Here is a 24,348-nt window from a genome sequence, read left to right as displayed (position 1 = left end):
AGCGAGAGCACCTCTGCCTCTGCAGTCCTTATCATCGGTGCCCACAGCAGACACAGCCCCAGGCCGTTCCCGGTGGCTCTGCTGAGAGCAGCGTTCCCGCCTTTGGAATCCGAACACTTTCAGCACTTCTGCTTTCTCCCCGTTTGTCATTTCCAAGCGCAGCACTTCATCGGTAGCAGTGGGGAGAATTGCATCACTGTTCGGTTCGCGTTTTCCTGTCAGGATGCCTGTGAAGCCGTTGTGCTCGCTGAAGCCAAACCGAAAGGTTTGCTGAGCGCTGCCGCTGCTTTTTCTGCTCCTTCCCCGCAGCGAAGGGACTTTACCCCTTCTGGTTTTACACCGATTCTTTCACAGTTCGTGGAAAATACTGATTTCACTAATTTCGTATTACGCAGCGATCACCAGATGAAGGCTCACCACAGACAGCGGAGCTCTCCCCGTTGGAGCCGTGGCTCCGTCCCTGCCCGCGGTGCCCCCGCGGTGCCGCTCCGTCGACCTCAGGACCCTGGAAATCCCGGTTCGGTTTCCCAAACGCCGCTCGTCCGCCTTCAGCCGGGACTACCGAGCGCCGTGCTGACCCGCCTTGGGGAGTCACGGGCCGCCTCGGGCTGCAGAACAGGGACGGGGCTTCCCCGTTGCTCTCTCCTGCAGGCGGAGCGCGGCGGGGCCGGGGCCGTTCGAGGAGCGCGGGCCGGTGGAGCGGCGGCGGCGGCGGTACTGGCCGGCAGGGGGCGCTGCTGCCCCGCCGCTGCCCGGCTCTGGGCCCGCTCGCTTCCCCCGCGGTTCCATTGGAGCAGCCGGAGACAAGTTGGCGCCATTTTGAAGCCGACAGGGGGACCGGGGCGAGCTGCGGAAGGGGAGGGGGTTAGAGGCGATTGGCTGCGGCGACGGCGGCAGCTCCTCTCCGAGCCCGGAGCGGCGGCAGCGCGGAGCGGACCCGCCTGGGACCAGCGACGAGAGGCGGTTGCGGCGGGGTAAGGAGCCCGGCTCGGCGACCGCGCGCACCCCCACCCCGTCCGCCGCTCCATTTTCCCTTCTCCGCGGCGGGGGCGGGGGGCGGCAACTCGGACTGCGCTTCGCGGGCAGCGCCTGAGGAGGAGCGGGGCGAGGGCTCCCCGCCGCCGAACCCCCCATCCCCCTCAGCTCTCCGCGGGGCTGCTCCCCTCCCCCCCGTTCCCCGTGGCCGCAGTCGCAAATTAAATTTGCCGCCCCCTTCCTACCCCCCTTACTCCCCCCCCACCCCGCCACCCCCAGCCCCCGGGGCGCGGCGGGGCCCTGCGGGGGGCTGACCTTGGCCGGGGTGCTCTGGGGCCCGGGGTCGCCCTCCGGTGCCCCCCGCGCCCGCCCCGGGTGGCCCGGCGGGGGATGGCGGCGGGAGGCCGGCTGTCCCCTCCCTGCCCCTCACCGCCCGCCCGGGCTGCGCCCGCGGCTCCGGCGCTCGGCGGAGAGAACCCCCGACCGTTTGGGTCCCCCCTCGCCGCCCTCCTCAGCCGCGCGGACCTCGGCTCTGTGGGTACCTACTTGTGCCAGCCCGGTTCTTTCATGGTGGCTTTTTTTTTTTTTTTTTTTTTTTTTAATTTGTTCCTTTTCCCTCCCCCTTTGCATTAAGCTCTGTTAGAAGGCAGTCGAGAGGGAAGTGTGTGTGTGGGAGGGGGTTGGCGTTGCCTGTGAGGTGAAAAACTATGAATTTTACATCGGAATCGCCAGATGGAGAATGGTTAATTTATAGGTTGTGCATTGTTTACGTTGAGAGCCTCTGGTCAGGAATCTAGGGCTGTAACTTCACCCCGCTGCAAATAAATCACTATCTCTTCTTCAAAACAAATCAACAATTAATGATGGTGAACGAATCCCGGCGAACTGAACTGCAGCGGACCCGCTCCTCCAGAGCTGGGTTTGGCTGTGCGAACCTTCTCCTGACTTTTCGCTGCCTTTCCTGCACGAGCGCTGAGAGCCGCGATCGCCCGGCTAGGCGGTGCTGCCTGCCTTAGCACAACTGCCCAAGTATGTTCGTGTTGCTCTTTGTTTTGTGCTCGACGGGTAGGTGCTGGGCTGTAATTGATTTCTCTTTGCGGGAAATGGAATAGAAGGGGTGATTAACATTCGAGTGGCTTTATAGCTGAAAACGGCTGTCAAATCGCATTGTGGGGAGGAGATAAGATGACATGCATTCCTTCAGGTTTTTCCCCTTTCAAACTATAGGAATACTTCTGTTTTTAGTTGATAGAAATTTTGCTCAGTCCCTCTTATAGAGCCATATAGATGTGCTCTAGGTGCTATATACTTGTGTGAAAAGACACGAAGCAGCAGAATTTGTTATGTTTAGATTGCCCTGAAAGAAAGCTGAGAGCGATTGGCAGCTCAGGATAGTTTAGCTGAGGTGCACGCATCACCTCCATGTGAAAGCGTGCGCTGCTGGAGGAAGTAGTTTGGTACTTGTGTGACATCTTGTGTCTGCGTTTGAGGCAGGGTTGTACTTCACTGTGATGTAGGGGCTGATTTCATTTTGTACTGAGTTCTTATGCGTTGTTGATTGTCTGTGTTTTTCTTGTGTTCTCTGTACTACCTATTCAGGCTAGTAGTTTTTGGTGGAACAGCTATGTAAATTGAAATGGAAAGTTGCATGTCTGTAGTAGTTGTGTGCTGATGAATTGTTTTAATGTGTGCCATTTAACTATTGGCTTTGGAGTGTTTTTAGCAGGCTTACTTATGGACTTATTGAGCAAGTCAGCTAAATTATTATTAAGGAGTAATTAAAGATATTAAAAAAGTTACTGCTAGCATTCAGGAAGGTATTGCCATGAGATATGGACGTGACCATGGGCATTATCCAATTTTGGCTTTGAGCAGGAAGCTGTGTTACCTCCTGCAGACCATAAGAGATGCTTTTTCTTTTGAGATAATTTGCTATCTACCAGGCTCTCAAATTATACTTTTCTTTCCTCTCTCATTCTTTCTTCAGGTGCACAGTTTATATTCATACAGCACAGTAAATGTTTGTATGAGTATTTCTAGGAGTCTCTTAGTAAAGGATCTTCATTTAAAGCTTGTTGGAGCAAGTGAATGCTTTTTCTTGAAGTCTGTGTTGGAAGAGGTGATGCAGGCTACTTGTTGAACATGGATGGGTGGCAGGGGGACACTGGATGAGAAAATGTGGAGCTGAACACTAAAAGCATGTAAGGTGGAAAATAAAGGAGAATATGATACAAATGAGACTAATTATTTTTCCCTACCGGTTTCATTCAAATTTCCTTCTGCTTTAATGTTACTTAGAGGTATGTATTTGAGCTTCCTTTGTATAGTCTTTTTTCCTTTCCTTCAGACAAATTCCCTTACTAGAACCAAACCATGTACGTCCTGATACTGACAAGTGGTAGGACAGTGTGTCATACCTGTTACAAGTTGCTCAAGTAGTGGTGTTTTCACTCTTAGCATGAAATACTGCTATCGTAAGTTGAAAGATTACATTACTGAAATATTGGTCAGTTATGGAATTAGTTGGTAAGGGAGAACTGAGGAAAATCATTGCTTTTTTAAAAAACTTGAGTGTCGCCATCCTTGGAGGGGAAGCGTTGGGTTGGCTTACCCTGCTTTGTGGTATTGCCTGGACTAGTTGAGCAGTGCTGATGGATCCTAGAAGGAATGGTGTGCAAGCTTGTGAAGAATTGCAATGTGTGTGCTTTAAACAGAACAGTAAAACCAAACCAAAACTTCTTTGCTATCATCTGAAAGTTGAAGCTGTACCTATGTAAGCCAAGTACCTATTGCTCTTCCATTGGTGATATCTTCAGTTGAATGTAGTCTCCTAGAAAACTTGATTATTTTATTTTTTTTTAATTTTTAGTTCTGAAATGTTGAATACATCAGAAGGGCAGTGTGTAAATGGAAATAAACTTTATTTTCACAGGTTAGTGGTTTGTTTAAAAAAAAAAATACAAAAAGCAAAAATAAAATAGACCTGGAACACTTCAGATTCCGTAATAGAGTGCAATTAACGTCAATAATTAGCATGACACATCTAACTCGAAACAATTCAATGAAACACTACTAATATTTTAACAGATTCTTAATAAGGGTGGAGGAGTGAACTTTTATAGATTGTTACCATCTCTGCATATACTTCTCTCCATCTTTCTTTAAAATGTGGTGAAATTTATGGTTCTCAGTGGATTCTGAGGGTTAGAATTGGTTGCCATCAGTGGAATTTACTTTTGTATTTTGTCCCAAGCGCTGGAAGACATTCTGTAGCATTATCCTTGTTTTATACTGCCTGATATTCAGCTCTGTTATTTCAGCTCATGACAATTTCAGTATAAATATGGTTCAAAAGATGATTTGGGGGGGGGGGGGGAAGAAGGAAAAAAAAAAAAAAAAAAAAAAAGCCATACCTCATTGGGAACAGATGGACGTGTTTGTACTAATCATCTTGTGTCTGTCACCATTTATATGGCAGTACCGTAACCAGGGATCAGGACCCCATCTGGGGTTTTCTAATTTATACCCTGTTCTTCTGAGATCAATTCCAGGCAGTCCTAACTGTGTACTTTTTCTCTGACTTAATTAGGAATCCTGGTGGATGCTGTTTCTGCTGAAACAAGATGCTTCACTTCTGTATCTTTTAACGGACAAAATTAAGTTAGCAGTTAAAAAATGTTATTGTCTCCACTGCTTTTGTCACCTAAACTGCATTTCATAGCTCTGTTAAGGAGCACTAGATTCAACTAAGGCCTAATTGTTAAGCACCTTGAAAGTGACTGCTGAGTGAGATTTTCCAGCTTTTGTGTAGATTTACTCATCAGTTGTCCACAGCTTCTTTCAAAGCAGCCTCTGGTTGTCTGTGAGGCATCCCTGGTGTATCCGCATTGACATCAATTCAACGTCAAGAATTTGGTTTCTGAGAGTCTTAGGAGAAGGAGAAGAACCCCAAAAGCTGTTATTTGTGCTGAGCACAAACGTATTACTCTAAATGAAGACTTAGAACAAAACAAAACCCTTCAGAACTGCGTGTGTAATTTTTGTGCCACCTTGAATTTGGCTGTTTCTGTTAGTACTGCTTTGTTACTTGGATATGGAGTTGCTGTAAAGACAGTCAGATTTTTGGGAACACGTATGTTAGGTTTCTGCTCTTATCAGAAATAAGGAGTTGAGATGTGTTGCTCTTAGTTAGGATGTGTGAGCATATTGTGGATTGTTGTTGTTTATTATTTCTAATTGTCCCCAGAGGATTTATTTTCCTGCATCTAACTACCTAGAATTTGTAAGTTTTTGTTGGGAAAATAACCAGCCTAGCACTGCCATATATCTTTAGCTGTGATACCGTCTTGGGTAATTGCTTTGTTTGACAGTTCACTATGAAACATTGCATGTAGTTTGTTAAGACTTCCTGTACACAAAAACAAGGTGGGTGGAAGAGGCTGTAGCATCAGTTTGTGATGGTGTATGGGACAATCAATGTCTGTGGGCTTTCTGGGTGCCACTCACGGTATTTCAAAGGGAAACAGACAAGTCATGAGTACCTCATTCATGGTTTGTAGTAAAGTTAGGTTGGGTTTTCTTCCTGTTGGGAGTATGAACTAGTCAGAATAAGGCTGTAACATTTTGCTTTATGGAAATGGAGGAAAGAATGAATAAGCCAATTCTGTACCTTTTAGAAGATGTTGAAGGAGTTTTTCAGAGTGAAACTAAGAGACAGGCACGTTTCCCTTTGCTTTACCCAGCTTAGATTACACAGTCCACAGTTTTCTGAAGCATATCCATAACTGAAGGAATTAAGAATGGAGATTGCCCTGCACGTACAGTTTTCTGAAATAAATATTCTGTCCTCAGTCGCAATGAGAGTGCTCTGAGAACTTGAAACATTTTGAACCTCTTCTCCCTGTTACTACCTGCCTGTAGTAGACTCTCTATAGGGTTGTTTGTGCAGTGTTATGTACATTTAGAGTAACATTTTTATTTCTTAATTGATGCCCACTTCTTAATGCATTTCTGTATGTAATATAAACAGTATTCAAATTAATTTCGAAAGTACAAGAGACAATTCTAATTCAGCTTTGTCCTCTTAAGCACGTTATGGTAATCCTTAGTTATATTTAGGAATTTATGTGTTTATTTATTTAGTTATGTTCAGGAATGTACAGGAAAGCTGGGGAGGAACTTCTTATAAGGGCAGGGGAAATAGCTTTAAACTGAAAGAGGATAGATTTGGGCCAGATGTTAGGAAGAAACTCTTTGCTGCATGGGTGGTGACACAGCGGCACAGGTTGCCCAGCAAGGCTGTGGATGCCCCCTCCCTGCAGGCATTCAAGGCCAGGCTGGATGGGGCTGTGAGCAACCTGCTCTAGAGTCCCTGCCTATAGCAGGGGGTTGGAACTAGATGATCTTAAAGGTCCCTTCCAACCCAAACCATTCTGTGAATTTCAGCTCCGTATTAGAGTTGGTTGAAGTGTTTTCCAAAAGCTGGAAAATGTGAAATGAATGGACAGGGAAGAGTATTGAATGATCAGAGCGACTGAGTGAACAGAGGGATTCTTTCTTCTTATCAGTTTATTGTGTTTCAAGAATAAGTCTGTTTAAGCCAAGCTTTTTCCTAGTGCTCTTTAGTAGCATTTTGATTTCCTGGGAGATGGGCTGCAGACCCTGAGTTTCGTGGTGTTTGGTATTATGGCGTATTTTGGCAGTTGTGGACTCAGTTTCTCTGTACAGGCAAAGTTGGTGGACAGCTCTGAAAGTTCATTTTGTTTCTCAAGTTAGTCATCTATAAAATAGGAGTAATCCCTATTTCATCAAGGCATTGCAAAACTGATTATTATTGTTTGCTAGTGTTACATTGGCTGGTCCTATGCAGGAGCCCTGTAGGAAATGGAGTCTCTTCAGAGCATGGTTTAAATAAAGTGTACTGTGGGGCACGTGGAATGACGAGGAGAAAAAGTGAACAGCTTCTTTGCTTTTGGCTGGGAAAGAAATGATGCAGTGGAAAAAGGTAGCGAGGGATCGGGTGGGTCGCCTCCTCTGCGTGATCCTTTTTAACACCCTATCCAAAATCTTGATTCTCTCGTTTTTTAACTCTTAAAAACTTGCTTTGCAGATGCGCTGTCCTAACACCAGGCTTCCATTATTCCTTTACAAGCCAATTTAGTAAAGAAATGTATGTATGGATGTGCTCTTATGAGTCACTAGATTGTAACCTTTAGCTATGTGTAGCTCGTACTAATTAAATTAATGAAATGCTATTAACAGTTATGCTTTATTGTCTGCTAACCAGTGTTTGGTGTGATGAGATGAGTGCTTTCCTGGGGATTCTTGCAATACTTGTTATTGACAGAAGAACAATGTAACATGCATGATTCTACTTTGTACTGGGGGCCCTGCAAGGGGGTGACTTCCAAGGGATCTGGTTTTTTCTTTTCTTTTTTTCCCTTACCCCTTCCCTGCAGCTGATCTTTCTGCTGAGATCTCTCGACTCTGCCTAGTTTGTGCTGATACCTACTCAGGCTTCTGATTAATATTTCATTGTCCAGTAAATCCTACTTCCTCTTCACTTGTTTGGCAGCTCTGACTTCTAGCCTCCAGATTCCTGAACTGTGATGCATTATTTTGTTTTTGTTGTTTTTTTCTTTTTTCCCTGCTGTTAACTGTGATTCTTCTTGTTTGGTTTTTTGTTTTTTGTTTTTTTGTTTTTCCCTTCCCCATGACTCCTGAGCTCTTTACTCCATTAGCCTGCAATGACTTGTTGGTAGATGTATCCATAACTCACCTGTTTCTATCATAAATTGAGGTGGTTTTTTGGGTATTTTTGTCTCAAAGACTTAATACATCCTGTCCTTGAGTTGAGAATTTGGGTGTGGTGTGGACAACCCCAGCTTTTTCTGTTGAAGGAATGGTGATGTCTGGCTGGGAGCAGACAGGTGGATTAGCAATGGATTCAGTTGTCAAAAGGATTTACCAGAAACGTTTGATAGTGTCATGATTTGGCTGCGTTAACCTTCAAACTTGAGAATGAGGAAGCAGGAGACAGGAACCTGGAATGTGCATGTGAACGGTTCTTGTACCTGAGGAGATGAGCAGAAGCTCTCACAGCTGTCATACCTTGCTTGTATGCTCATCATAGACAACATAAGCAGTTATATCTGTTTATGGAGACTTCAAAACTGATCATTTTGTTATTAAAAAAATCTTTTTATAACATGAAGATTAGTTTCTATTGAGTTAACTACTGCAATCTACTATCTTAACTATTCCTGCTTACAGAGAGTAATGCATGAGTGTGTGTATTTTCATTGGGGGTGTTTTGTGTTTGGAGGCTATGCCAAGATGCTTTTCTCTCCTGTGTGTCTGCTTCTGTGTGCCAGTGCTGATATACGAGGGCTGCTCTGAAAGTAATGCCTCCTAATTTATGCTGTTGGCCCACCGATGTCAGAGGCAGATGTTGGTACAGCAGTAGAGGTTGAATTTTCCTACCAGTATTCTGTCACATGTTGTTGCTGTGTGACAGCGGGCAGCAGGGGGGCAGTCTGACAGAATGGCTTCTGATGTGGAAGCGTGGATGAAGCAAAGGTGTGTCATCAAGTTCCTCCATGTGGAACACCATGATGGCAACTGTGAAAGAGTGGGTCATCTCCTCTGGTGCAGATTTTACAGGCACAGCTTGCAGGTCCTTGTTCATTGCTGGTGAAAATGCACAGCTAAAGATGGTGACTGTGTTGAAAAGTAGTATTCTGTAGCTGAGGATTTGCCCTATCAAAAACCATTACTGTGCTCCTTGTATCTGTTGCAGTTTCCATGGAAGTAAATAGGAGGTGTTACTTTTGGAGTGACCTACATCAGGTTTCTATTCTGGGTAGATTTGTGTCCTCCTTGGATTGGTTGTTGTAAGGAAGTAATACGGTGTCTGTGCAGTGAATATGCATGAAATGAGCTCCAACTGGAGGGTAAGTAAATACTAAAGATGAATTTTAAAAAGAAAACAGAAACTACAGAGATTAAGCACTTCCAATTCAGAAGGCTAGAATAGCTGTAATAATACATGCATTTGTTTGTACCAAAGCCAGGATTGAAATGTATCAACGAGTATAAATTCCTGAAGCAAGAGTATGTAGAGACTGGAGCCAGGTTCTGTCAGTGGTGCCCAGTAGAAGGATGAGAGGCAGTGGGCACCAGCTGGAGTGCAGGGTTCCCTCTGAACACCAGGAGCACTTCTGTGCTGTGCAGGTGATGGAGCACTGGCACAGGCTGCCAAGAGGCTGGGTGGTGGAGACCTTGGGGGTCTTCCAGAGCCACTTGGACATCGCTCTGGGCACCCTGCAGCACGGTTGGGCCAGGGGACTCCAGTTTCCTTCCAGCATCCTTCCAGCATCAGCCACTCTCTGACTGTGAAAACATGAATCATTGCCCAGGGAGGTTGTGGACGCCCCGTCCTTGGACGTGTTTAAGGCCAGGTTGGACGGGGTCCTGGGCAACCTGATCTGAATGTGTATGTTTGGTGGCCCTGCTAGGCAGGGGGGTTGGAACTACATGATCCTTGAGGTCCCTTCCAACCCGGGTGATTCTGTGATTCTGTGAATCCTTAGGAGTGTATAATTAGGGATGAAAAACTGTTTTCAAAGTAATTACAGAACTCAATAGATTATTGGTGAAGAAAGTTACTTGTTGGTTGAATGTAGAGATAGATGTTAAAGCCAGACTTTGCTGATTAAAACATGAGAAGTCTTCAGGGTGATTTTTTTCTTTAAAGTGATCTTGTTCATGTGTAATAGCAAATGACTAAATTCTGTCACTTGAAGTTTCTTCTAGTTCTTTAGTCTTAATAACCCATCTTTAGGGCACTTAGTTCACCTGGCAGAAGTAATTCTTTATTTTGTTGGTATTTTATACAAAATTATGGATTCTTCCACAGTCTTCAGAGACACAATTAGTTTTCCAATCTGTTGCTTGCTGTCATGTCGAAGTTCTGTGAAAAGCAAATAAAAGATGTTGTAGTTAGCTGGGGAGAAAGAAAAGCTGGACTGATACAAGCCTTTTGGTGAGGTGTGTAAAACAGCAGCCGAGTGCTGTTCTGGTACTAAGATTTCAGCGTGCAGCCCCAGTATAAATGTTTATAATTCATACTGATTAGGAATGGGCACAGTGTTACTTAGAACAACATCAGTGGACTACCAGTGCTGTCTGTTGGGTCTCACAATTAAAATCGTTGTTTTGGTTTTCTTTGTTCCTCACTAATTGTGACTGAATCATCTGTATTAGAGTGCTAAGCATTTGGATTGATTTATTTATGTTAGTAATCATTACATACTAAGTTAGGAATGGGAGGGAGCCTTATTTATATGTACAAGGTCTGACTTGTTACCAAAGCAGTTTTGTATTTGTTGTCCATCTGCAGCAGTTCACAAGAAGTTATGCTACATGAAGTGAAACACTCAGATTGATGTTTCTGGAAGTACCATACCTTATTTCTGTCATGTTCCCCTTATTTTCCCAATGGCTCCTATGCCACTCTTGCATGTTTTATTTTCTCCCCTTACGTGTAAGTACTAAAAATGTTAGCTTTATAGAGTAACATACCTCAATAATGCAATATATGGGGCTTTTATGACTGGTTTGTTACGGTGTTTTGAAGATGGTTAATGTAAAAGAAAACACCCCACCCCCATTCCTTTCCAAATGCTGGAGGAAGAAAGCCATTCTTGCCTTACTGAGAAGTTTCCCTGCTAAAGGAGGCAAATCATGCCTATAAACTGGTGGTATTGTGAAATACCAGTTTGCTTAGGCTTGGTATTGTCAGTTCTTCACTGTTTTTTTGGAATACCAGCTTAAAGACATGACAGACAGTTCTTAGTAGTTCTAGGAAAAGAAACTTTTTGCACAGGGAAAGGCTTGTTGTTCAAATAGGTGCTTACATAGTAGATGCATCTCCTTTCTGTACTGCTGGAATTCTGCCCTGTACTTCTCTTCAGTCTTCAATTACTGATCAGAAAGTTGTTCCAGAACTTCAATTAAAAAAACCTACAAGTCCTCTTCTGGTTTTTCTAAGTAATCTCAACTTTTTCTAGTTCTTTCTTGGGGGGTCTTCAGCACTGACAGTGTTTTCTGCCTCTTTCCTGCTTATCTGTTCTTGACCCCTCTTCTGCTATACTCTTGTGGTATGGTAGACTTTACTGGCACTTGTTCCTGATTTAAGTGTCATAGCTATCTGTAGCTGAAGGTAGTATGCCAAGGAAGTCTGTGCCGGTTTGTTGGATATTGTGGTGTAATTCCATAGCGCTGGTGTGTAATCTTGTAGTGATTTTCTATGCTTACCTCTCCACTTCTTTTTTTTTTTTCCCCCCCTCACAGTGATTTTCTTTCAGGTTTGCAGCATATATTCTTGTTTTGCAGGTCAGATGCAGTCCTTGTACTGAAAAGTATTTCTCTTTTCCCTCTTTTCTTTCAGTATCTCACAGAAGAAGACCTGATCCATCTCCGCATTAACTACGCTTTTCAATTTAGTGCTTTCATAATACATGATTTTAATGTGAGGGAAAAAATGCAGAATATTTTATCACAGACTGATGAAACAAATTATCCCAGAGTGATCTGATGTTCTTCTAAGTTGCTTTTATGCCTGTATTTAAAAGTTTTCTTCTAGAATGCAGATATTTTTTTCCTAAACTTATAAATCTTACTGATGTCAAAGTTGTGCATCTGCTCAGTGTTCTTTTTCCCACTTTGCATTATTATGAGAAAATATAGGGAGTACTGTAACTTAATCTAACAGTGTACCACATCTTAGCTTTTAAATATCTTTAGAGAGCTTTGGATACTGCACTGTTTCATGGATTTTAAGATAGTGTCTGTATAATGGTTTGAAAATGGGAAGTTCTTAACGTAGACACAGTCACATCTGGTTGAATAAAGTGTTACCAGGTGCCAAGGGAATTAAGTTTTACCTGTCCTTCATTCAAAAATGGGTATGCAGCTGACTTTTGTCTATTTCGATGTAATCTTGATACTTAGTCACCAGTAGTACTTGCTTTTAATTGTTAGCTATTAAAATGCAGTCTTTCTGATCTTTCTTCTTTTGTTTGTTTTGCTTTGTGACAGCAGCTATCTTTGGCTCTTATTCTGTCTTCTTTTCTACACTTAATACTCTTTAAATGTAACTCCTATTTCCTGTGATTACTACTTAGAATTTTAAAAAGTGATTATTTGAAAGTGCTTAGTAATATGAAAATGTTCCTTGCATTCAAATAGAGAAAACCAATGTAAAAGTCCAAATTGCTTTGTGCTTTTGGTGTGGTTTTTGCCCGTGATCAAAATGTTGAACTTCTATAAATCTTCAAATCAAATTACATCAGTTTTCAGTTTCTGCCTTTCAAAATGGTAGATTTATTTTGTTCTGTTTGCCTCTATTAAGTGTAATAATCGCTTGTCATCTCTGAACATTGACAGAATCCTATCCTGCATGATTCTATGCTGTGATGTTGTTTGCCTAACTTAGGTTTTGTCATATACACATAGGTTGGCCAATAACCTACATCCAAAGTAAATGCTGCATGGAGTGGATTTGGTTCTGCAGATGTGTGTATGGCTTTCTGAACAGCAGGGCTTGTAATTTCACTCCAGTTTCCCATGCAGAGCACTAATCTTAGATGCAGTATTAGTTTGTGAGGAGGCTCATGTGGACAGATTTCATGCTTCTCCTTACTATGGTAGACCTCTGGGGTACAGATAGGATGTTATGATAGTTCAGGTGGTGGAAAAGAAGCACAAGGGTCTGTTCTGCAAGTGGTCTGTATACTGATGGTTCACTGTGCAAAGTGTCTGATGATTTTCAGAACATTTTTGCTTACTGTCTCCACTGATACTGACAATTTGTTGGATTCATCTCCCCATTTTTCCAGGGATGGAAACAGGATTGTAAGTGTGTCCTCAAGTATTTGAAGCACCAATATGTCAGATTTCTTATCGGCACCAGAAGGGCCTGGCATATCAAAGGCGTTCCCCCAGAGAAGCCAAGTGAATCTCAAGGTGGACATATACTGAAAAATGAATGTTAAATGAATTTCTTCGCCCCAAACTCTGTGGCTTCTGTATGACCAAAGTGGCTTCAATTTCTGTGGTTACTTCAGATGTTGCTCTCAACAGCCACTGGAATAATAATTGCTCCTGTCCAGAATCAGTGATGTGATGCCTTAAGCTGCTAGATGGAAGCAATGATAGTCACTGTATGGATGGATGTTTGCAGGTTGCATGTATATAGCAGCAGAAAGCAATCTACAAGTAAAGCTTCTATGTCAAGATAAAGTACGTGTGGAATGAGTCACACCAATGGTGGATACAGCAGTCTTGAGCGAGCTTTGTGGTTTTGTGTGATTATCCCACAGTGTCCTTCTTAATAATTAATTATAGTGTGTTCTGAGCTCTCATCTGTGTTTCTAAAAAATAGGCCTTTACACAGACATTCTCACTTCAGCTTAGTGCTGATTAGTTTGAGCCTTCTGTACAGGTGAGTTCATCTTTTCTTCTGCAGTCATAACGTTAGCAATAAGGATGCAAGACTTCTCAAGCCAATACATTAACTTTCATTTTAATCTTGCTTAGACCAGGCTCTTACTGTAGACACTTGGTACTTTTCTGAACATGGTCTTTCCTAAATCCTATTCAAATCATCCCAAAGCAGGGAGATTTTTAAGGCATGAACACAATAAAGACAATTTTGTAGGTTTTGTCTCTGAGTGGACCCTTAGAGTGGCCTTCCAGCTCTGGTAGGGGGCCTACAGGAAAGCTGGGGAGGGACTTTTTAGAAGGGCATGCAGTGACAAGATGAGGGAAAATGGCCTTAGACTGGAAGAGAGTAGATTTAGACTAGATATTAGGAAGAAATTCTTTATGAGGGTGGTGAGACACTGGAACAGGTTGTCTGGAGAAGTTGTGGATGCCCCCTTAAAGGCTCCTCCCAACCCAAACCATCCTATGGCTATGAAAATAAATTATCTGTAGAGAGTGTTTGTATTCTGTAGTTTCCTATCCTGAAGTCCTATTCGCGTTATATAGGACAGGGAAATGAGCACTTAAGACAGCTCTGTCAGATGTGTGATATGTTGAAGTTAGTTTATTTCGTGTTGGATGCATTGTTGGATATGACTCAACCTTTTAGCAGTCAACCAAAAACCTTTTACATGGGCTGTATCACCTATGCTATTCCAAGTTGGTCAAAGCTGAGGTGGCTGAAGATATATATGTATGAGTGTTATATGAATGGACACCATCAAAATTTGACAAGAGGTGTCAGCAGTCTCTATTAACTTCATTCAGTAAAACTTCATTGTATTTCAGTGGCCGTTAGCACGTGAAAATATTTCATCATTTGAATGCTAAGATGAGAAGGTTGTTAAAGATTTTATTCCTCTCTCAGACTTGTTTACCTGTATTACTTCTCCCCCTCTCTCCTGCTTCTCATACCCATGGGAAGTATCATCTTTCTACAGAATCCCCTACATTCAAGCTGGTTTAAGTGAGAACTGCATTCCTGATTTCCTGAGCGTGGTGCCATCCTGCCTCTTTGCATTTTTTTCCCATTATTTTAAGGCATTGTGTTTTTCTAGAGCAAAATAATTCATGTCTACCTGACAGAAAAGCTTGAAGTATGTGTCAGGTAAAAATTGCCGTGCTCTTGTCCAAACAAATTTAAGTTAAAACTGAGTGGCTTATTGTACTTCTTTTCTTCCTGTACGATTCCTTTTTTTGTAATTGCACTGTTATTTCCCTGCAGCATCGCATGCTTTACATTAAAGGTTGCACACAGGAGTCTGGTCAGAGTCTGTTTTTTATATACTTTCTTAAAACAAACAAACAAAAAAACATTTTATATAGTGGACTTTCAGAAGATGACCCCCTAACATGCAGTGAGATTTGATGTTTCCCCAAATATTTTTCAGTACATTGCAGGTGTCCATTTTACTAGCCGATTTTGTTGGTCTGCACTCTTTTCCACTTTGTGATACAAATAGATATTTTTCTTAGTCCCTATTCCTTTAGCTCTGTTTCTGCTTTTTCTTTCTCTGCAAATGGTTTTCCAGTTAATGTCTTGCAGTTATTACCTGCACACCTATTTGTAGAATCACAAGGTTGGAAAGGACCTACAAGATCATAGTCCAACCATGCTCCCATCACCATTGCTACCACAAGCACTAAACCAGATCTTGCAGCTCCTCATCCAGGCACCTCTTGAATACCACCAGGCGACTCCACCTCCACCCTGGGCAGCCATTCCAGTGCCTGACCACTCTCTGAGTAACTAACTAAGTAAACACTTCATGGATAAAGAAACTTAACGCTCTTCACTCTGTTTTCTAACATAAGGTTGAAAAGTGCAGTGCTTCCTAGCTTGAACAAGCATTATCACTCAAGTATTGACTGTCCAAGGAATCCCACTAATGCAAGTTCCATCTTGGAAACCTGGTACTTCTCATATCACTTTCCTGCTGGGTGTGTTGCTTCAGTCTTGCAATGTGTCTCATCACTGCAGAAGAGCATTAATTAGTGGTTTCTGTAAATTCTTCCATATCAGTCCTTACTGTGTATAGTGCTGCCTTGCAGAAATAGGACCGAGCATTTTCTCAGCACTGTGAATAATTACTGGTATCTTGATTTAATAGTATACAAGTGAATAGTGTAACGTATTTCTAAAAGAGAATGCGATGTATTGATGCAGACCTATCTCAACAAGTATGAAAATATGCTCATGTAAATTCACTTATACGTGGTTCAGTGCTGAAGCTTTCTGTTTTACTTGAAGCTGAAAAGTATCCATCAGCATTCAGCTTGGAGTCGCTTTTTATAGCGGAGTTCAGCTCCTTAGTAGAAGATTTATTATGGTAATGGTTTTAATATAGTGGCACTTTTATAATGTAAGTATCTAACAAGTCTCTTCTCACCTTGGTCAGCTGTCAATCAGCTCTGCATAGCAGGATTTTAACAGGATGTAGCAGTCTTTCTGTAAATGGCTTAAAACATTAAATTATTTGTGTTTAATACTAACAACCCTGTTGGAGAGAAAGGTGTCTGCCTCTGCCATTTGTGCAGGTTGTGCGTTAATCTCTTCAGAATACTTTGTATCTTCTCTGCAAATTACTGCTTGACTGCTTTCTGCACACATACTGTGTTGCTGAAATGAAGCTACTGCTTTTAAAGCATTTGTAGCGACCTATTTTTATTCGTGCAGGGGTGATACCTACCGAGGGTGCAAAAATAGAGAAATAGTCAACAGAAATGGCATGCTAACAGAGGAAAGGAGCGGTAGAGTGAGCTCTGTTATGGCTTATGAGGTGGAGACATTCTGACTTCCTCACAATATTCTGTGAAACAACGTAGAGAAAATGATCTTGGGATTTCCTTCTAACACCTTTTCATCTCGCTGGTGGAGTGGCCTGTGATGGGGGGGAGGTCAGGATTGGATTGTAGGGAATGAGTTGGTGACTATTTTACTTTTTCTTGAAAGTTATGAAGATGTCACCAACTTCATTATTCTTGATCAACGAGGCTGTGGTGGATGCTCCCTCCCTGCAGGCATTCAAGGCCGGGCTGGATGGGGCTGTGAGCAACTTGGTCTAGAGGGAGGCATCCCTGCCTATAGCACAGAGTTGGAACTATGTGATCTTAAAGGTCCCTTCCAACCCAAACCATTCTATGATTCTATTATTATGTTTTTAAGTTTGAGTTCTGAATTTTGGGAGGCTTGAAGGCAGTAGACACACTTGCAGATAGACAAATTTGCTAGAGCTGGATTCATGATTCTTCTATTGGATTAGGTACATATGAAAGTACTTGAAGGATTAAGATTTAGACAATTATGATCTGTGAAAATACTGTTGACACATGACTTCATGTGTGTTAAGGCGTAGTTTATTTAATGATTAGCACAGTTAAGTCACCACAGACAGTGGGAGTTGTCATCCAGACAAAATACAATTAAGTTGAATGTGCTTTAAACCCACCTTTTAGGTTGTTGACTTAATATTCTGTAATGATATTTATTGACCTGTAAAATATATTGCTGAGGTACTTAACATGCAGGATGTCAATCCAAGTTGGTTTTGCATGCGTGTAATCTGTTTTGTGGTGGTGACAATTAGAGTATATGTATTTAGATTAGTGGTGAAAGATTAAATACTGCATAGAAACAATTTGAATATCAGGCTCCTTAACATTTAATATCATGGCCAGTGAAGTTGCTTACCTGGAATTGGGCAACTACAGGGTCCTGCTAATCCTGTACAGAACTAAGCATTGCTATTTCAGTTACTTGAATTTGAGCACGTTTTGGCAGTGCCACCTGTTACTAATGAATTCTGTTTAGAGTAATGAATTGTTCTGTAAACACACTCTGGCTGGCTTTTAGAATTTTGCATTAGGTGTGATCTTTTGATTTAACTTTTTTTCACACAGGAAATGGATGATAAATCCATTCTGTTTCAGTGTGCAATAAATGCATGAATGCATCTTCAATTCTTAATGCTTTAATTCTCCTGTTATCCTTGTACACAGAATGTATCTTTTATCAATTCTGTTGCTTTTCATGCAGTAGTTTCCTATGTACTCTCTTTCTTCTGTACCCAACAAGGGGAAAATCACCTTTTAAGTTGTTAGCATTTTCTGTATGCACCCGTTTTGCCATGTGCTTCTTCAGACATAGAGACTTGCTCATAGTTCTCCTGATTTTATGTCTACAAGTCATAGTAGCAGCAATGCTTCTGTGTTGAAAGAAGCAGCATCCAGTATCTCAGCTCCTACTGTCCCACTGCTTTCTACATAAGGAGTGCATTTCACATTTGAAATGCTAGGTTCATTCAGAATATAGAAACATAGAATGGCCTGGGTTGAAAAGGACCACAGTGATCATCTAGTTTCAACCCCCTTCTATGTGCAGGGTCACCAACCAGCAGACCAGGCTGCCCAGAGCCACATCCAGCCTGGCCTTGAATGCCTGCAGGGATGGGGCATCCACAGCCTCCTTGGGCAACCTGTTCCAGTGCGTCACCTCCCTCTGGGTGAAAAACTTCCTCCTAGTATCTAAGCTAAACCTCCCCTGTCTCAGTTTAAAACCATTCTCCCTTGGCTTATCACTGTCAACAACCACTGCCTCTCCTATTTATACGCTCCCTTTATGTGCTGTTATGTACAATATTCAATTGTAGACTTGTCAAGCTTTATTATTTGTTGTAGGTGCAAAATGAGGCTAAATTAAAATTATTGCTGGCCCAGCACCTACATACACCTGTTCCTACCAAAAATCCAGCTCCTATATCTTGTAATGTATTTTCTGAATCTCAACTTGCAATGGAAAGGCAGCTCCAACCTCATCAGTACTGCTCTGCTGCAGAAAGCTGTGCTGCCCTGCAGTGGTGGAAGTCCTGCATTGTGAATTTCAGAGTCAGTCAGTTCCTTGGAGGAGGCAAATTGGTCAAAGTGGTTTTAGTTCAAAAACTGCTGACCATTCCTTCTAACTAAATAGAGTGGTTCATTTTGATAATTTCCAGTTGAACTTGTATTTCTTGAGGAAGAAAAATCTTGGCAGTAATTGCTTTTTTGATGTTGTGGGATGTTGTGGTGGGTTGACCTTGGCTGGCTGCACACCATGCTGCTCTCAGTCCCCTTCCTAAGCTGAACAGGGGGGTTAGAGTAAGAATGGAAAACTCATGGGTTGAGATAAAAACAGAGATCACTGACTAATTACTGTAATAGGCAAACCAGACTTAACCAGGGGGAGGCTGATTGATTGCCAATTATAAATAGAGCAGGATGATGAGAAACACAGACATAACTATGTCACCTTCCTTCCTCCATGCCTTCTTCTTACAGTCTCAACTTCACTCTTTTGTTCCTGACTCTTCCTCCTCCTTTCCACACCTGCCCATCCAGGGGCACAAGGGAGGTGGGAATCGGGTTGTGGTCTATTCATAATGCTTCGTTTCTGTTGCTCCTTCCTCTCCTTTTTCAGTTGCTCCAAACAGGTCTTTCCCCATTGACGGCAGTTCTTCCTGAGCTTTGCATGGCATGCAGTCTGTTCCTGTCAGGAACAAATCCATCAACATGGGTCCTCTCTGGGCTGCAGCTCTGGCCTGGGACCCGCTTCTGCCCTCTGCACATGGAGATGCACTCTGTGTGGTGCCCATGGGCTACAGGGGGACAGCCTGCTCCACCAAAGGCCTTATGTAGGCTTCAGGAAGCTGCTGCTCTGCACCTGGAGCACCTCTTGTCTCCTTCTGCACTGACCTTGGGGGCTGTAGGGCTGCTTCTGTCTTCCTGGTTTCCCCATCCCTCACTCCTCTCACACAGCAGCAGCTGTGTGATGGTTTTTACCCTTTCTTAAATGCACTCTCACAGTGAAGCCATCAGAGCAAGTGCTTGGTGTGACTCTGGCCGATGGGTCCCGTTTGGAGCTGGCTGGAGCTGGCTCTGGCCAACGTGGGGGCAGCCATCTCATCTCACAGAGGCCAGTTCTGCCGTCCTCTTCTACCAAAACCTTGCCATGTAAATGCAGATGTTCCATGTTGGAACTTGGTTGCCAGAAGCTTGTTTTGTGTGTCAGTAGGACGCGTCAGCCAAACAGTTCAACTTTGACCACAATGTACAAGTTTGTCTTAAATTATTTCTTAGTGCTCTTAATGGGGCTGTGTCACCATATTCTAATCAAATTTTAACCGAGTTGATCTGATCTGACAGCTGTCTGACACTGGAAAGGGGAGGTTTTGATCCCCAGTTCCCTTAATTCCTGTTCCTTCCTTTGAATGGGCTCTGATGCATGTCACATGCTTTTCAAAACCAATTAGGCTTTTTTTTTTTTTCTTTTTTTGAATTGGTGAGTTTGGCTGGTCCAGGAAAGCACTGAATGCTGTCAGAGTATTCTTAGAGTGAAGGCAGCAAGGCTCCTGTCTGCTATAGTGAACTGTTAAGATAAATGTTTGCATCATGTATCGCATCCTATCTGGAAGTTGCAATGGGGGATCTACCTCAAACAGCAAGAAGAGTAAACTTGGTCATATCTCTGTTTTTGTGTTTTTGAGGAGTTCTAGACTTACTGTCTTGACAGTACACTAAGAAATGTAATAGGAATTGGAGGGGTGTCACCTTTTCCTGGGAGTATTAGAAAAAGTTACTTAACTGAGTTTTGTTCATCCCCCAACTTTCTCACTGTCTGCTTTTACTACAAGTGTAAGTAGAAGTCATTTCAACTGCCCTGCAGATGTCTGTACAAAGAGAAGACAAACAGCACTGGCTGCTGCATAGCTATTGAATTGCATTGCATATCATGCCTGTCAAGTGCCTTCAGTTTGTATGTTGGAAGGCGAGGTGACACTGGTACGTGGCTTACATAATAGATGATGTGGGAAGTGAGCTCAGCAGCTTTACCCAGAGATGTGCAGGTGAAGGATGAAAAAGCAAATAAATCTCGTGATGACTTGTTGATGACCTTTTATACTGAAATACACCTGTCTTTGTTCCTGCTTGTTATACTGAATAGCAAACCTTGGTGTTTGAACTGAGAACTGTAAAATAAGTTGCAGTTGTCAGCTCTTAGCTTTGGCCTTAAATGACCTTTCTCTTTCAGTAAAGTGGATAATTGCATCATTTAGGGCTTTCTTTTTCATGCTTAGCGTCTCAGATATTTCTTAAAAGCTGTTAACTTTCTGGTGAAATGTCTGGTTATGTTCATTTGATTCATTTTCCCCATTTCCTAAAATAAAAGTTATACTGTGTGCGTTCTTTACAAGAAGCAGTTTGATGAAAGCTAACTGAAGGATAAGCAAAAACCTGTAACTTACTTTGTTATCTTGAAATGTGAACCAAGGGGTACAGAATGGGTTGGGGTGTTTGGGGCATGGGAGGGTGAGTTTATTTCATGTTCCAGTTTTCTTTCATTGTAGGATGACATTGATTTAGGTGTGTCTCAACTGTGGCAGGTTATGCTGTCCTCTTATGGGACCTACTGCTGTGCTGTCTCTCCTTGCAAATTCTGGTCAGTTCTGTTGTTATGGTTCTGAGGAGTTCTATGTCTTATATTTGAGGTTAGTAGGAAAAAAATGCTTCACTTGGATTGCACAGTTCAGGAAGGCAAACACTGGGAGGAAGTATTTCAGACTAATAAAATGGGGTGGGGGCAAGGTAATGGGAGAGAAAAGTTTCCTTTATTTTTATTTTTGCATTCTTGGCTGCGTTTGCATGATATCTATTAAAAAAAATAAATTATCCCAACGTGTGTCATTTAGTTTTATTCACTGTTGTCTGATTTTATTAATTGCTTTATGTAAATACAGCTTTCAGTCTTGAAGTAGAAGAGTAATGTGCATCTTCTTTCTCTACTGCAATAGAAGTTTGCATAGTTCAGGATGGATTAGGTGACTGAAGTGATTGAAGCACAAATTAAGGGACTGAATAGCTGAGTTGTCTTTAGAACTGGAATTTAGGAATAAGATATTGTTGCTCATTTGCACTTATTTGTTTAAGAACTTGGGTTTATGGCATAGAGGAAAGGCTTCCAATGGGCTTGCTCTGTTCCTGTGCCTACTGCATTCCCTTATAGATTGCTTATCTAGATTACTATCACTCTCTTCAGGGTGTGATAAAACTTTTTGAAAATGCAGTATCTGCAAATTAAAATTGGTGATGCATAACACTTCTGAAGCACTGCTCTTTAGACTTCTGGGGAAGTTGTGCTCTATTTCTCGCTGGTGGCAGGTGACAGGATGAGGGGAAGTGGCCTCAAGTTGCACCAAGGCAAGTTTAGGTTGGATATCAGGAAACACTTCTTTACAGAAAGGGTTGTGAAGCACTGGCATAGGCTGCCCAGGGAGGTGGTTGAGTCACCATCCCTGGATGTGTTTAAAAACTGTTTGGATGTGGTGCTCAGGGACATGATTTAGCAGAGGGTTGTTAGAGTTAGGGTAGGATGGTTAGGTGGTGGTTGGACTCGATCTTTAAGGTCTTTTCCAACCTGAGTGATTCTATGGTTTAATTATGCTTTCTAAGTAAAGTTCACTCTAGATGTCTGTATTCAGAGAGTGTAAGATCTGTGCTGGCTGGAGTTTATTGTCAACAAGTGGCTGTAACTGTTCAAACAAGCTACTTGGTTGCATCTCTAAGTGTGATGATCAAACACATTCAGGAACGAAGGGTTTGGACTTTTCAGTTGTGTACATCTTGGAAGTTATATTGTACTGTAGGACAGTCGACTTGAACGTCAAAACCATTGCTGCCAGCCACAATCTGAAGAAAAAGTCTATTTTGTCAATTTTCTATTCGCTTATATAGTTTTTTTTCTGTAACCTTTTAATAGGATTTTGACTCTTCAAATCTAAACAGTTGCTTTTAAAAGCAGGACAGAAAAGGTAAGCTTAAGTAGATAATTAATACTGACTCTTTTTTTCTTTTTCCCTCACAGTTTTAAAATTGTGAAATCATGGCTCATTCAAAGACGAGAGCCAATGATGGGAAAATCACATATCCTCCAGGAGTCAAAGAAATCTCTGATAAAATATCTAAAGAAGAGATGGTGAGAAGGCTAAAGGTTAGTAAAAATGCTACCAGTAACTCTGTGATGTTTATTTATGTTTTCTTTTGGGCAAAACTTTTTCTGTGCTTGGAAGGAGGAACCTGTTGGCTGTTGTGCCTTCTGTTGATTGCTTTCCTGCAATAACTGGTCCAAATATATTTGAAAGAGTTTAAAAAAAAAAAAAAAAAAAAAAAAAAAAAAAAAAGGAAATTAATTTCATATACTTAAATTTTATTTCACTTGTATAATAAGTCAGTGCTTTTAGAGATGAAAATACTGGAAAATGTGAAAGGGGGTGGGTCTTAATTTTGGAAAGAATGCAGATACATCAGAATAAATTCCATACATGCATTTGTGCTCCTTGCAAGGTTGATTATAAAACCTGCTTTATAGAGGCTAATATGAGAATAATAAAGACTTTGATTATTAGTGTAAATGTATACTAAGTTTCCTGATTTTTCTTGACCAGTTTCTTTGGCCTAACCCTACAGAAAGAATGGAAATACTTGGTGGGTAATGATGTTGCTCCTGTTCTTGATCTACCCGTGTATTTTGACAGAATGGCAGACTTATTAGTGTAATGCAGAGGGGAAGCCCATCATATAGGCTTGCTATGAGAAACAGGTCTGGGAGCAGTACCTTACACATTCTGTGATTTGGAAAAGCTTAATTGGGAATTTTCCTGAAGTGCAGGTTGCCTGTATTACTAGTAAATGAACAAAACAATTAGAAACCCCAAAGCACAAGGATTCCTTCCTCCACCATTAACCTTCCTGTTCCTTGGGAATTAAATTGATGGGTATTGTAGTGCATTCTACTATGTTTAATAGAATACAATGTTCATAATTTCTCCTGCTGGGAGTTAATCAGAGATAAAGATGATAGTGCTGACATTTCTTTTTTAGCTCTTAAAAATGCCTATAGTTATTACTGATATTTTTTCTCTTGTAGCTTCATTTGCTGGCGTGTATTTCTAGTCCTTGAATTGTCAATTTTGCAGGATAAATGTATGTTGCAGGATGTCATGTTTCTTGACCAGCTGTTCACGCTGGCTTTGCATTCATGGTTATGCAGTGAACTGTGTGTCCTCCTTGTACTGAATTGGATGATCCAGGCTATTGAAAACACCACAAGTGTGTGCACATACATTATAAACACAGTTGCAGGAGCTAGGGAAAACAAGTTTACAGATAAAGACTGTTAACTTTCTCATTTCCCTCTCTGCTGAATTCACATAAGCATGGGGGAAGAAGCTCTCTCCTCTGTACGTTTTGTAATTCCAAGCAGGTAATTTGCTGTTTGTTAAGTGGAGACAATCCATTTACCTAAACACAAATTATTGTGCAGTCTGAGAATAAAATATGCAGAACGAATTCATATATTAGCATAACTTGGCAAGTTGTATGCATTGCTGATCAACCTGTCCTCCAAGTTATAGTGAGTTTGGAGAGCAGGAAGGGAAAACAAATGCTCAGAGATAGGGACTGAAAAGGCAAAGCTGATAAATGTTTTTGGAAATGGTGAATATTGTGAGGAAAGTTTTTCTTAATATGCAGGAGCTGAGGGATCATGGCATGAGTCATATTTTACACCAGCGATCTAATAACATACTTGTCCATAAATTATTTGAAACGAAATGATAAAGCCTGTTACTGTAGGAGGATGTAGGAGCCAGAAAAATTGAGTGAGTGAAGAAATGTGGACCACATGTGGAAGCTCCAGGAGTGTAAATCAAGGTGGTCTGGGTGCAATTTCAGGCTCAGGAATTCTGTAACTCATTGCTTTGCCAGAAACTAGAAAAGCATGCTAAGAAAACTGTCTTG

At 41.9% G+C, this 24,348-nt stretch overlaps 1 protein-coding gene across 4 annotated transcripts in view; it reads left to right on the top strand.

Moving 5' to 3' along the window:
• Positions 1-820: 820 nt before the first annotated feature.
• Positions 821-24,348, top strand: part of PDS5B (PDS5 cohesin associated factor B) — a 100,472-nt gene continuing 76,944 nt past the window's right edge. For 3 of the 4 annotated variants that reach the window (XM_048942748.1, XM_048942755.1, XM_048942744.1), the window contains exons 1-2: positions 822-974; positions 22,415-22,540. In XM_048942748.1, the coding sequence (XP_048798705.1) occupies positions 22,433-22,540 (108 nt within the window). In that variant the 5' untranslated portion in view covers positions 822-974; positions 22,415-22,432. Of the gene's footprint in view, positions 975-22,414; positions 22,541-24,348 lie in introns of all 4 variants that reach the window. The other variant, XM_048942766.1, reaches the window with a different exon arrangement.

Source organism: Lagopus muta, chromosome 1 (genome assembly GCF_023343835.1).
Source record: "Lagopus muta isolate bLagMut1 chromosome 1, bLagMut1 primary, whole genome shotgun sequence".
NCBI lineage: Eukaryota > Metazoa > Chordata > Aves > Galliformes > Phasianidae > Lagopus > Lagopus muta.
This window is presented reverse-complemented; position numbering and strand designations above follow the sequence as displayed.